Raw genomic sequence first — 14,703 nt, 5'->3', positions numbered from 1 at the left:
CAGAGATCTCTCACCATTAAGGCTCGACTGGACAACAGACAGTCCTTCACAGAGATGTTTTAATGAGGTCTCTTACTTTCTTTAAGTTGTGGCCAGAGTGATGTCTGAGTCCATCTGGGTCACGGCACCAAATGTTGTGGAAAATTAGATCCAAAAATGAAGGCAGAGATTTTTTAATTGTATAGAAGCATCTTTAATCAAGCAGCTGCAGGGGAGATTATTCTGATTTCACAGGGAAGAACTCCCTGAGTAAATGGATCCATGTCCCTTATATAGTGAGAGGTGATAACACAATCAGATTGTTACACAACAGTTATTTATACCAGCAACAGTTATTTATACCGGCAACAGTTATTTATAGCAGCAACAGCTATTTATACCAGCAACAGTTATTTATACCGGCAACAGTTATTTATACCGGCAACAGTTATTTATACCGGCAACAGTTATTTATACCGGCATCAGTTATTTATACCGGCAACAGTTATTTATACCCGGCAACAGTTATTTATACCCGGCAACAGTTATTTATACCAGCAACAGTTATTTATACCAGCAACAGTTATTTATACCAGCAACAGTTATTTATACCAGCAACAGTTATTTATACAAGCAACAGTTATTTATACCGGCAACAGTTATTTATACCGGCAACAGTTATTTATACCGGCAACAGTTATTTATACCGGCAGCAGTTATTTATACCGGCAACAGTTATTTATACCAGCAACAGTTATTTATACCGGCAACAGTTATTTATAGCAGCAACAGCTATTTATACCAGCAACAGTTATTTATACCGGCAACAGTTATTTATACCGGCAACAGTTATTTATACCGGCAACAGTTATTTATACCGGCATCAGTTATTTATACCGGCAACAGTTATTTATACCCGGCAACAGTTATTTATACCAGCAACAGTTATTTATACCAGCAACAGTTATTTATACCAGCAACAGTTATTTATACAAGCAACAGTTATTTATACCGGCAACAGTTATTTATACCGGCAACAGTTATTTATACCGGCAACAGTTATTTATACCAGCAGCAGTTATTTATACCGGCAACAGTTATTTATACCAGCAACAGTTCCAGAACACAATGGCCTTGTGTTTAGGTACAGACATACCAGGACTCTATGGAAGGCATGACATCACAGTCCAACACAGAACATGTCCATTGAGAAGTTACAACAATTCAACAGTAATTCTGCCACCACACTAGTTTCCACTAAAATGTGAGGAGCTGATGCTCATTGGCTAAGACTCAAATTGCTAGGGGGGTGAAATGTAGGGAAACAGTAATTCTGCTGATAGATTCTACATGTATGAACGACACATTGATTACATCCAGCCCAAAGTGGGAGGTTTAAAAATATACTTTCTTAGTCGCCAAAGTAACAGAGCTTGTCTTTACCCTTTATAACCCTTAAACTTGTTTAATTATAACCATTATAACCCTTATAACCCTGGATAATAACCCTTATTATTTAACCCTTATAACCCTGGATAATAACCCTTATTATTTAACCCTTATAACCCTGGATAATAACTCTTATTATTTAACCCTTATAACCCTGGATAATAACCCTTATTATTTAACCCTTATAACCCTGGATAATAACCCTTATTATTTAACCCTTATAACCCTGGATAATAACCCTTATTATTTAACCCTTATAACCCTGGATAATAACCCTTATTACTTAACCCTTATAACCATTATAAACCTTATAACCCTTGTAACGTAGGGGATGTGAACTCAATAGTTGTGGGAATTACCACTGGACAAAACTCATCACTTTTCATCACAGTCACAATCACATCCATCCTCATCATTACATTCCTTTAACTCCCCTGATGTTTTCGCCATCTTATTGCTCCTCCCTACGATCCCTTCCCTGACCCTCTTTCTCCCTGGCTTAACCTCTTCTACACTCTCTAAGTTCCTCCCTGTCTCGTCCTCTAATACACTCAGAACAACAGTTCTTTGACATTTATCGTGAAACACCTTGACTCCGACATTGTAGATCTTGTTCAACTCGCCTTCGAGTGCTCCCAAGGTTTCCGGATTCAATGTTTTTTTTGGGGTGTCCTGTACGTTCTTACTCCAGTGTGCTCCAGCCACCCACTGTCCCAGGTTGTTGCTGTAACAGCAGTAGGCTGTCCACATGAGATCTGGGATGTTCACTCTGTTGTTCAGTTTGTTGTTGATGTTGCTGGGCACTGCTCCAGTCACCACATAGGCCTTTATCTTGTTGTTGTTGTCCTTACAGTTAAGCGCAAGAGATTTTCTGACTCTGCACTCCATTGTCTTCCAGCTGCCTCGGTTGAACTTTTCGTACTGGGGAACGGCGTTTGTCAGGGTGAAAGTGGAACTCTTGGTATCATCATCAGGTACTTGCGAACATGGGAATAGGTGACCTCTGTCCAATTTCATCTTGTTTAGTTCGTAGTCTGTGTCCACAGCCTGGTGTGTGACAGCTTTATTATCCACCTTCATGTCAGGTTGGTTTTTTATATCTTCAAGCTGCAGAAACATCAGTCTGACATTAAAACTCTTACAATTTAACAACCCAGACTTAAACTGAAAGTGGTTGGACCAAAGATGCATTCGTATCTCAAAGATACTGTATGTCTATAGCAGTAAACAAATACACATGTTGAATGAATAGAGATTAGAACTACCTGGGGCTCTATCATCCAGGACTGACTTGGTAACATAACTGTCTGTGATATATACAAGTAAACAAATACACATGTTATGTTATATGACAAAACATTAGTCCTACCTGTGGTTCGATCATCCAGGACCGAATTGGTCTACCCTTTGTATAACCAGTGAAGGTGTAGGCTGAGAACACAGGGATCCTGTTGGTCGTGTCGTAGAGAGTTGCAAACCTGTAGGTGTTTTTGTACAACTGGCAGATCGGCTTGTAGCGATTCTGGTTCTGGACTTTCCCACCAACCAAAATACCCGGGAGATTTGGAGTTGTCCCCTCCAGGAAGAACTCCTTGCACTGTGGAACATCACTGAACTTCTCCACTACATGAGAGAGAGCAGGAGGAAGGAGAGAGAGAAGGAGGAGAGTAGAGAGATGATTCAATACCCCCATCATCACCTGAAGACAGTACACCACAGAGACAAAGATGAAGTTACAGAGACCAGTTGGTAGACTGGAGACTGTTGAGCTGAGTCAGGACAGACTGCTTTAAATAGTTATTACAGAGACCAGTTGGTAGACTGGAGACTGCTGAGCTGAGTCAGGACAGACTGATTTAAATAGTTATTACAGAGACTCCTCCTTCAGATGTCAAGACAGAAAGGGTTGATTTGCATAAAGCCCTCTGTATGTTTCCATGGAAACTGCTGTAATAAATAACATGTGACTCACCTCCTGTAGTTTCTAACACGTATGGACCCAGAACTGAATCACACAATATTATAGTTCTGGGTTAATGAGATTAGACTGCTCTAAATAGTGACTGCATCCACACTTTGGTTCTGGTAGAAAAACGTTTTAGGATAAAAACATGATTTTACTCAGCATAGAGTCTGTCAGAAGATACACATCACACTATTACAACAGAGGGACTGTTCTGGAATTACAGTTGCTGAGTTCACATTCATTAATATCCCACAAGGCTTAGCGTCTCTGACTCAGCAACTCAACATATTTAGTATGATGTCTCAAAGGCCTTACATACATTACAGATATGTTTACAACTGAATGAAACGGAGGAAGATGTTTACAACTGAATGAAATGGAGGAAGATGTTTACAACTGAATGAAATGGAGGAAGATGTTTACAACTGAATGAAATGGAGGAAGATGTTTACAACTGAATGAAATGGAGGAAGATGTTTACAACTGAATGAAATGGAGGAAGCTATCAATTGTCAATCAACTTTTTTTTGCCTCTAACTCACTTCCTGGAAACCAGAAGATGGCATATAATGGGATTCATTTACTGGTGTTGTTTATGTTGGTGTATTCTGTAGTCTGACCACTGCTGAGTTTATTTCCAGTAACTGAAGTAGTTCACAGTAAGAGTTGACACAAGGCTGTGTATGTAGCATTAGAAAATGTGGTTCCTAACAACACTGTGGTCAGAGCAGCACTGGACTGATTAACACCTCAGACTCAGCAGCTGTAGATTCTTCAGTTGAGGAGGCCTTTTCTCAGTCAGAGTAGAGGAGACTGGGGAACAAACTAACACTTTTAGGCTGTAGTTTATTATGAAAATATTATTTAAGATATCAGTACATTTTTATGCAAACAACATATCTCGGCTACCATTACACACTAAATATGTTCCTAGGACATACATGTTGTTTACAATTTAACCAATTCATGAAACTACAGGAATCCTTTGTTTCAGAGAAACATTATATTTGTTCAACATGCGTGTGGGGAGGAGTTCCCCTTTCTGTCCAATGAGGTCATTTCTGGACAATATTTCAGCAAGTAAAACGATGGTTCTACTTTAGAATGTGGAACACAGCCAATAGGGAGGTTTGATTGTTACACATTCTAAATAGTTCCACCTGTTCCACATACAGAGGAGTTTATCCAACCCTCCTTGTCCAGTCTGACCACTAATTATACCAGACAGGACTCATCTTCATACAGAGGAGTTTATCCAACCCTCCTTGTCCAGTCTGACCACTAATTATACCAGACAGGACTCATCTTCATACAGAGGAGTTTATCCAACCCTCCTTGTCCAGTCTTGACCACTAATTATACCAGACAGGACTCATCTTCATACAGAGGAGTTTATCCAACCCTCCTTGTCCAGTCTGACCACTAATTATACCAGACAGGACTCATCTTCATACAGAGGAGTTTATCCAACCCTCCTTGTCCAGTCTGACCACTAATTATACCAGACAGGACTCATCTTCATACAGAGGAGTTTATCCAACCAAACCATCTAATTATACCAGACAGGACTAACTCTGTGCCAGGTCCTCTCTTTAAATCAGACAAACCTTCTCCCAGATAACATGAGAGAATAGTTAATCATTCAGTAAGATAATGTTTACCCAGTGACATCCTGAGGCATTGATAGATCATGAGAGAAGAAAAACAACTCTCAAAGTAGTCACTAACTGATGACCTCTGACCCTGTGCTGCCCCCACCTGTTATATGAACAGGACAGCATAGTGTTGGGTACTGTGGTAGTATAAATACACATATCAGAGGGTACTGTGGAAGTATAAATACACATATCAGAGGGTACTGTGGTAGTATAAATACACATATCAGAGGGTACTGTGGTAGTATAAATACACATATCAGAGGGTACTGTGGTAGTATAAATACACATATCAGAGGGTTGGGTACTCTGGTAGTATAAAAACACATATCAGAGGGTACTGTGGTAGTATAAATACACATATCAGAGGGTTGGGTACTGTGGTAGTATAAATACACATATCAGAGTGTACTGTGGTAGTATAAATACACATATCGGAGGGTACTGTGATAGTATAAATACACATATCAGAGGGTACTGTGGTAGTATAAATATACATATCAGAGGGTACTGTGGTAGTAAAAATACACATAGGGGGTACTGTGGTAGTATAAATACGTATATCAGATGGTACTGTGGTAGTATAAATACACATATGAGGGTTGGGTACTGTGTTAGTATAAATACACATATCAGAGGGTACTGTGATAGTATAAATACACATATCAGAGGGTACTGTGATAGTATAAATACACATATCAGAGGGTACTGTGGTAGTATAAATATACATATCACCACTCTGGCCGATCCGGGCAGACGGGCCACTCTGGCATATCCGGGCAGACGGGCCACTCTGGCAGATCCGGGCAGACGGGCCACTCTGGCAGACGGGCCACTCTGGCTGATCCGGGCAGACGGGCCACTCTGGCTGATCCGGGCAGACGGGCCACTCTGACTGATCCGGGCAGACGGGCCACTCTGGCTGATCCGGGCAGACGGGCCACTCTGGCTGATCCGGGCAGACGGGCCACTCTGGCTGATCCGGGCAGACGGGCGGCTCTGGCAGCTCCTGACTAGCGGGCGGCTCTGGCAGCTCCTGACTGGCGGGCGGCTCTGGCAGCTCCTGACTGGCGGGCGGCTCTGGCAGCTCCTGACTGGCGGGCAGCTCTGGCGACTCTTGACTGGCGGGCAGCTCTGGCGACTCTTGACTGGCGGGCAGCTCTGGCGACTCTTGACTGGCGGGCAGCTCTGGCGACTCTTGACTGGCGGGCAGCTCTGGCGACTCTTGACTGGCGGGCAGCTCTGGCGACTCTTGACTGGCTGGCAGCTCTGGCGACTCTTGACTGGCGGGCAGCTCTGGCGACTCTTGACTGGCGGGCAGCTCTGGCAGATTATGTGTACAAATGAATGAAATGGAGGAAGATGTGTACAACTGAATGAAATGGAGGAAGATGTTTACAACTGAATGAAATGGAGGAAGATGTTTACAACTAAATGAAATGGAGGAAGATGTTTACAACTGAATGAAATGGAGGAAGATGTTTACAACTGAATGAAATGGAGGAAGATGTTTACAACTGAATGAAATGGAGGAAGATGTTTACAACTGAATGAAATGGAGGAAGATGTTTACAACTGAATGAAATGGAGGAAGATGTTTACAACTGAATGAAATGGAGGAAGATGTTTACAACTTGGTGTATCTGTAGTCTGACCTCTGCTGAGTTTATTTCCAGTAACTGAAGTAGTTCACAGTAACTGAAGTAGTTCACAGTAAGAGTTGACACAAGGCTGTGTATGTAGCATTAGAAAATGTGGTTCCTAACAACACTGTGGTCAGAGCAGCACTGGACTGATTAACACCTCAGACTCAGCAGCTGTAGATTCTTCAGTTGAGGAGGCCTTTTCTCAGTAAGAGTAGAGGAGACTGGAGAACAAACTAACACTTTTAGGCTTTAGTTTATTATGAAAATTGTATTTAAGTTAAATTAATAATATTTTTATACAAACAACATACAGTATCTCAGCTACCATTACACACTAAGTATGTTCCTAGGACCTACCAGTCATTAACAATTCAACCAAGTGGAGGATATTAAATGTTATAATTGACCCAGTAGGTGAATGTTCCACAGGTCAATAATTTAACAAAAAGACAGGAGGATAGAATATTTACTTTAGGGCCTCAAAACCCTTTCTCTTCTTCAATAAAACTAAAAGTCATCAATGGATTTAAACAAAATCTCTTGGTCATGTAGAGAAACTAACCAACCATTATCACATTGAATGAGGGCTTTCTACCTGGTTTCTAACTGGACTTATTTATCTGTTACAACTGACCCTGTGTTACTTTGTTCCCCAGTCTGCCCTACCTTCATGGATAATATTTAAAGTAACTTCTTCGCTTAAGTAAAACATTTTTAACTTCTTCAAAACCATAAACATTTTAAACAGCTAAAGCAGGTCACACAATTTTACTTCATTTAAAATGTCCTTTGTAGTTGTGATTTAAAGGTGTGAACGTTTATTTGCTAATTGTTTACATAAAGTGTTGGCTTGTATGACATATGATATACTATGAATCAATTTCTTATTTCATGAAACTACAGGAATCCTTTGTTTCAGGGAAACATTATATTTGTTCAACATGCGTGTGGGGAGGAGTTCCCCTTTCTGTCCAATGAGGTCATTTCTGGACAATATTTCAGCAAGTAAAATGATGGTTCTCATGAGAGAATAGTTAATCATTCAGTTAGATGTTTACTCAGTGACATCCTGAGACACTGATTGATCATGAGAGAGGAAGAAAAACTCTCAGTGTACCCAGTCACTACATCTGGGTTCAGCATCTAGGAGAACTCGCTCTTGGCAAGGTCAACTGTTTAATTCAGACACACCTTCTCACAGATTTGATGAGAGAATAGTTAATCATTCAGTAAGATAATGTTTACCCAGTGACATCCTGAGGCATTGATAGATCATGAGAGAAGAAAAACAACTCTCAAAGTAGTCACTAACTGATGACCTCTGACCCTGTGCTGCCCCCACCTGCTATATGAATAGGACAGCATAGTGTTGGGTACTGTGGTAGTATAAATACACATATCAGAGGGTACTGTGGTAGTATAAATACACATATCAGAGGGTACTGTGGTAGTATAAATACACATATCAGAGGGTACTGTGGTAGTATAAATACACATTTCTGTTGTATAATAATGAATATAAGTAAAAAGCAGTTAAAGGTTAATCTATCGACTGGGCAGGCAACTGTCGGGGGAACGAGGGGCAGGAGGAAAAAACGTACATTTTTAACTAAAATTCCTTATAAACTGTTTTGTTTGTGAAATTAAAAACAAAAATTTAAGAAAAGTCAAGGAGGGGGGCAGGGGGTCGGGGAAATTACTTTCACAATGACAGAGTTAGGGCCAATTTTAAATTCCTCAAACACATGTGTGATGGTTCTTGTTAAAAGGCCTGGTCACCACACAGTTCCAGGAAGTAGACCTACAGTAGGTTTACATTTGATTTGTCACACCAGTTCCAGGAAGTAGACCAACAGTAGGTTTACATTTGATATGTCACACCAGTTCCAGGAAGTAGACCTACAGTAGGTTTACATTTGATTTGTCGCACCAGTTCCAGGAAGTAGACCTACAGTAGGTTTACATTTGATTTGTCACACCAGTTCCAGGAAGTAGACCTACAGTAGGTTTACATTTGATATGTCACACCAGTTCCAGGAAGTAGACCTACAGTAGGTTTACATTTGATTTGTCACACCAGTTCCAGGAAGTAGACCTACAGTAGGTTTACATTTGATTTGTCACACCAGTTCCAGTTCATATTCGCTTTCCCTAAAAATTGTATTTCCTGACAACAATATTTCAAAGTTCACCCAGTATAACCAGCTCACCCAGAGATGCAACCTCTCTTATCATCACTCAGTACCTGGGCTTAAATCCACTGCACATTATGCCCTGAATCTATTCTACCACGCCCAGAAATCTGCTCCTTTTTTTATTCTCTGTCTCTAATGCACTAGACGGCCAGTTTTGATAGCCTTTAGCCGTACCCTTATACTCTGTTCCTCGGGTGATGTGGAGGTAAACCCAGGCCCTGCGTGTCCCCAGGCACCCTCATTTGTTGACTTCTGTAATCGAAAAAGCCTTGGTTTCATGCATGTTAACATCAGAAGCCTCCTCCCTAAGTTTGTTTTACTCACTGCTTTAGCACACTCCACCAAGCCTGATGTCCTTGCCGTGTCTGAATCCTGGCTTAGGAAGGCCACCAAAAATTCTGAGATTTCCATCCCCAACTACAACATTTTCCATCAAGATAGAACTGCCAAAGGGGGAGGAGTTGCAATCTACTGCAACTCCACCAAACAGTTTGAGCTTCTAATTTTTAAAATTAATCTCTCCAGAAATAAGTCACTCGCTGTTGCCACCTGTTATAGACCCCCCTCAGCTCCCAGCTGTGCCCTGGACACCATATGTGAATTGATTTCCCCCATCTATCTTCAGAGTTCGTTCTGTTAGGTAACCTAAACTGGGATATGCTTAACACCCCGGCAGTCCTACAATCTAAGCTTGATGCCCTCAATCTCACACAAATCATCAAGGAACCCACAAGGTACAACCCTAAATCTGTAAACATGGACACCCTCATAGATATTATCCTGACCAACTTGCCCTCCAAATACACCTCTGCTGTTTTCAGTCAGGATCTCAGCGATCACTGCCTCATTGCCTGCATCCGCTATGGGTCCGCGGTCAAACGACCACCCCTCATCACTATCAAATGCTCCCTAAAGCACTTCTGCGAGCAGGCCTTTCTAATCGACCTGGCCCGGGTATCCTGGAAGGATATTGACCTCATACTGTCAGTTGAGGATGCCTGGACGTTCTTTAAAAGTAATTTCCTCACCATCTTAAATAAGCATGCCCCTTTCAAAAAATGTAGAACTAAGAACAGATATAGCCCTTGGTTCACTCCAGACCTGACTGGCCTCGACCAGCACAAAAACATCCAGTGACGGACTGCACTAGCATCTAATAGTCCCTGCGATATGCAACTGTTCATGGAAGTCAGGAACCAATACACGCAGTCAGTCAAGAAAGCAAAGACTAGCTTTTTCAAACAGAAATTTGCATCCTGTAGCTCTAACTCCCAAAAAACTTGTGACACTGTAAAGTCCATGGAGAATAAGAGCACCTCCTCCCAGCTGCCTACTGCACTGAGGCTAGGAAACACTGTCACCACCAATAAATCCACTATAATCGAGAATTTCAATAAGCATTTCTCTACGGCTGCCATGCCTTCCTCCTGGCTACCCAAACCCCAGCCAACAGCTCCGCACCCCCCACAGCTACTTGCCCAAGCCTCCCCAGCTTCTCTTTCACCCAAATCCAGATAGCAGATGTTCTGAAAGAGCTGCAAAACCTGGACCCGTACAAATCAGCTGGGCTAGACAATCTGGACCCTCTCTTTTTAAAATTATCCGCCGCCATTGTTGCAACCCTATTACCAGTCTGTTCAACCTCTCTTTCGTATTGTCCGAGATCCCTAAAGATTGGAAAGCTGCCGCGGTCATCCCCTTGTTCAAAGGGGTTGACACTCTAGACCCAAACTGTTATCGACTTATATTCTTGAAGCGTTCGTCCCGCATGCGGGATCAACATCCAGCGAAAAATCATATTGCCATATTCATAACCGAACCATTGCAAAATGTAATAATTTTTTTCCTCAAATATAGGACTATTTTATATCGTTTTATAGATGCACCTCTCCTGAATCGAACCACGTTGTCCGATTTCAAAAAGGCTTTACAGCAAAAGCAAAACATTAGATTATGTTAGAGGAGTATATCGTCAAAGTATTCACATAGCCATTTTCCGACCAACCACATGCATCACAAATAACCAAAAAACAGCTAAATGCAGCACTAACCTTTGACAATCTTCATCAGATGACACTCCTAGGACATCATGTTACACAATACATGCATTCTTTTGTTCGATAAAGTTCATATTTATATATAAAAACAGCATTTTACATCGGCGCGTGACGTTGAGAAAATATTTTCCCTCAAATGCATCCGGTGAATCAGCACTCCAATTTACTAAATTACTATTCGAAAACATTTTTAAAATGTAATATTGTCATTCAAAGAATTATAGATTAACATCTCGTGAAAGCACCCGCATTGCCAGATTTAAAAATAACTTTACTGGGAAATCACACTTTGCAATAAAAGGGGATGCTATACTCAGAAAAATAGGCTAGCGATACAGGTCAGCGCCATCTTGGAACAATCGAATATCAAATCTACTCTTGTATACTATTGTAAATATTCCCTTACCTTTGATTATCTTCATCAGAAGGCACTTCCAGGAATCCCAGGTCCACAACAAATGTAGTTTTGTTCGAAAAAGTTGATAATTTATGTCCCAATAGCTTCTTCTTGTTAGCGCGTTCCGAAGGCTACTCAAAATGTACCGTAGCGCGCGGGACTTCTCGTGACGAATGTGCAAAATTTTTTTTTTTAAGTTCGTTCAAACATGTCAAATGTTGTATAACATAAATCTTTAGGGCCTTTTTCAACCAGAGCTTCAATAACATTCAAGGGGGACGATTGCATTGTCTTTCTAAACGTTTCGAAAGGGGAGGGTAGCCAGGGGCGCCCGCATCATAATGGTAATGGCCCTCCCCCTATGACCAAGTTCCACAGCCTCTCATTCGGTCAGTTTGTACCGTAGAAGACTCAAACCACTTTGTAAAGACTGGGGACATCTAGTGGAAGCCATAGGAAGTGCTCAATGAATAACTAACTGTGTTTTATAGGCAAAGTGCTGAAGTTGAGTCCACAAATCAGATTTCCACTTCCTGTTAGGATCTGTCTCGGGGTTTTGACTGCCATATGAGTTCTGTTATACTCACAGACACCATTCAAACAGTTTTAGAAACTAAGTTTTAGGGTGTTTTCTATCCACATCTACTAATTATATGCATATCCTAGCTTCTGAGTTTGAGTAGGAGGCCGTTTAACTTCTCTAGGGCCGGCGGGACGAAATCGTCCCACCTACGTAACAGCCAGTGGAATCCTGTGGCGCGTTATTCAAATACCTTAGAAATGCTATTACTTCAATTTCTCAAACATATGACTATTTTACACCATTTTAAAGACAAGACTCTCGTTAACCTCTTATGGCTAGGGGGCAGTATTTTCACGGCTGGATAAAAAACATACCCGATTTAATCTGATTATTACTCCTGCCCAGAAACTAGAATATGCATATAATTATTAGCTTTGGATAGAAAACACTCCAAAGTTTCTAAAACTGTTTGAATGGACTCTGAGTATAACAGAACTCATTTGGCAGGCCAAAACGTGAGACGATTCTGTACAGGAAGTACCCTGTCTGACCATTTCTTGCCCTTCTTTGTCATCTCTATTCATTACAAAGGATCTCTGCTGTTACGTGACACTTCCTACGGCTCCAATGGGGTCTTAGAGCCCGGGAAAAACCTGAATGACGTAATTCAAAGCCCTGGCTGAAACACACGAGCGCTTTTGCTCGTGTGTTTGGATATAACGATGGATTATTTGTTTGGATATAACTGTTTGGATATAACGATGGATTATTTGGGACCAAACCAACATTTGTTATTGAAGTAGAAGTCCTGGGAGTGCATTCTGACGAAGAACAGGAAAAGTAAGACCATTTTTCTTATAGTAAATATGATTTTGGTGAAGGCTAAACTTGCCGGGTGTCTAAATAGCTAGCCCGTGATGGCTGGGCTATGTACTTAGAATATTGCAAAATGTGCTTCATCCGAAAAGCTATTTTAAAATCGGACATATCGAGTGCATAGAGGAGTTCTGTATCTATAATTCTTAAAATAATTGTTATGCTTTTTGTGAACGTTTATCGTGAGTAATTTAGTAAATTGTTAGTCAATTCACCGGAAGTTTTCGGTGGGTATGCTAGTTCTGAACGTCACATGCTAATGTAAAAAGCTGTTTTTTTATATAAATATAAACTTGATTGAACAAAACATGCATGTATTGTATAACATGATGTCCAGGAGTGTCATCTGATGAAGATCATCAAAGGTTAGTGCTGCATTTAGCTGTGTTTTGTGTATTTGTGATGCATGCTAGTTGCTTGGAAATGGCTGTGTGGTTTTTTGTGTCTATGTACTCTCCTAACATAATCTAATGTTTTGCTTTCGCTGTAAAGCCTTTTTGAAATCGGACAATGTGGTTCGATTCAGGAGAAGTGTATCTAATAAAATGGTGTAAAATAGTCCTATGTTTGAGAACTTTGAATTATGACATTTTGTGGTTTTAAATTTGGCGCTCTGATTTGTCACTGGCTGTTGAATAGTGTGGGACGATTTCGTCCCACCTCCCCTAGAGAGGTTAATAATAATTAGGCAAAGACTCAGCTTCTGCAAAAGGTCCGTACAGTTTAATTCAGAGAACGTTCTGAAGTTCATAATCCAAAGACATCCATTTTATAGTTCACTCCCTACTTACACACATACATACACACTAATAGTAGATATCCTACGCACATACATACACACGAACGGTAGGTGAGTTGTATCCCTCCCCAGAGTTCTCATCACTGTTTATCACTACCCAGCACTGTCCATTCCATTCCCAAAGAGATTAGAGAAACCTTGAGAAGTATTCCCTGTCCTATCATAAGTTCCTCAGAGTTTTAGCCAAGTCGGGCCAGACACAGTCTAATTGATCTCTGTATTTTCTTAGGCACACACATACAGATCTCTTCCTCACAGGTCTCTACTAAACCTTATGGGACTTACGTTTAGTACTTTAATTATTCATTATACATGCTACATAAACTAATAATCACTAATAGTTAGGTTTCAGGGTAGAATTATTTAATCATTACATTTAAACATATAAATCCCTTATCAGGGATGTCTTCTACATCCTGAAATATATTCCTGAGGGGGATGTCTTCTACATCCTGAAATATATTCCTGGGGGGGTGTCTTCTACATCCTGAAATATATTCCTAGGGGGGGGGATGTCTTCTACATCCTGAAATATATTCCTGAGGGGGATGTCTTCTTCATCCTGATTTACATTCCTGGGGGAGATGTCTTCTACATCCTGAAAAATATTCCTGAGGGGATGTCTTCTACATCCTGAAATATATTCCCGGGGGGATGTCTTCTACATCCTTGTCACGTCCTGACCATAGTAAGTTGTTATTTTCTATGGTAGAGTGGTCAGGGCGTGACAGGGGGTGTTTATCTGTTTTTGTATGTCTATGTTCTATGTTTAGACTTTTTGTTGTCTTTTTTTTCTACTGTATTATTGACTGTATGTTTGTTTATTCCATGTGTAACTGTGTTGTTGAATGTGTCGAACTGCTTTGCTTTATCTTGGACAGGTCGCAGTTGTAAATGAGAACTTGTTCTCAACTAGCCTACCTGGTTAAATAAAGGTGAAATAAAAATAATAATTTAAAAAACACAAAAAGAAAGAAGAAACGTATCTAATATAGACTATAGCCTATACCTACTCTAAGAAACCTATCTGATATAGCCTATAGCCTAGACCTACTCTAAAAAACCTATCTGATATAGCCTATAGCCTAGACCTACTCTAAGAAACCTATCTAATATAGCCTATAGCCTATACCTACTCTAAGAAACCTATCTAATATAGCC

General features: G+C 40.7%; 1 protein-coding gene across 6 annotated transcripts in view; it reads right to left on the bottom strand.

The window, feature by feature from the left end:
• LOC115194901 (endonuclease domain-containing 1 protein) overlaps nt 1–14,703 on the bottom strand; it is a 238,049-nt gene that overhangs the window by 24,282 nt on the left and 199,064 nt on the right. The window contains exons 1-2 of one of the 6 annotated variants that reach the window (XM_029754816.1): nt 2,798–3,314; nt 2,476–2,535 (exon numbers count right to left, since the gene is read on the bottom strand). The exons of 2 other annotated variants lie outside the window; for them this stretch is intronic. In XM_029754816.1, the coding sequence (XP_029610676.1) occupies nt 2,476–2,535; nt 2,798–3,124 (387 nt within the window). In that variant the 5' untranslated portion in view covers nt 3,125–3,314. Of the gene's footprint in view, nt 1–169; nt 2,536–2,797; nt 3,319–14,703 lie in introns of those variants that run through there. 3 more of the 6 variants (XM_029754815.1, XR_003878551.1, XM_029754810.1) reach the window with 3 other exon arrangements.

Source organism: Salmo trutta, chromosome 5, assembly GCF_901001165.1.
Source record: "Salmo trutta chromosome 5, fSalTru1.1, whole genome shotgun sequence".
In the NCBI taxonomy this organism is placed as follows: domain Eukaryota; kingdom Metazoa; phylum Chordata; class Actinopteri; order Salmoniformes; family Salmonidae; genus Salmo; species Salmo trutta.
This window is presented reverse-complemented; position numbering and strand designations above follow the sequence as displayed.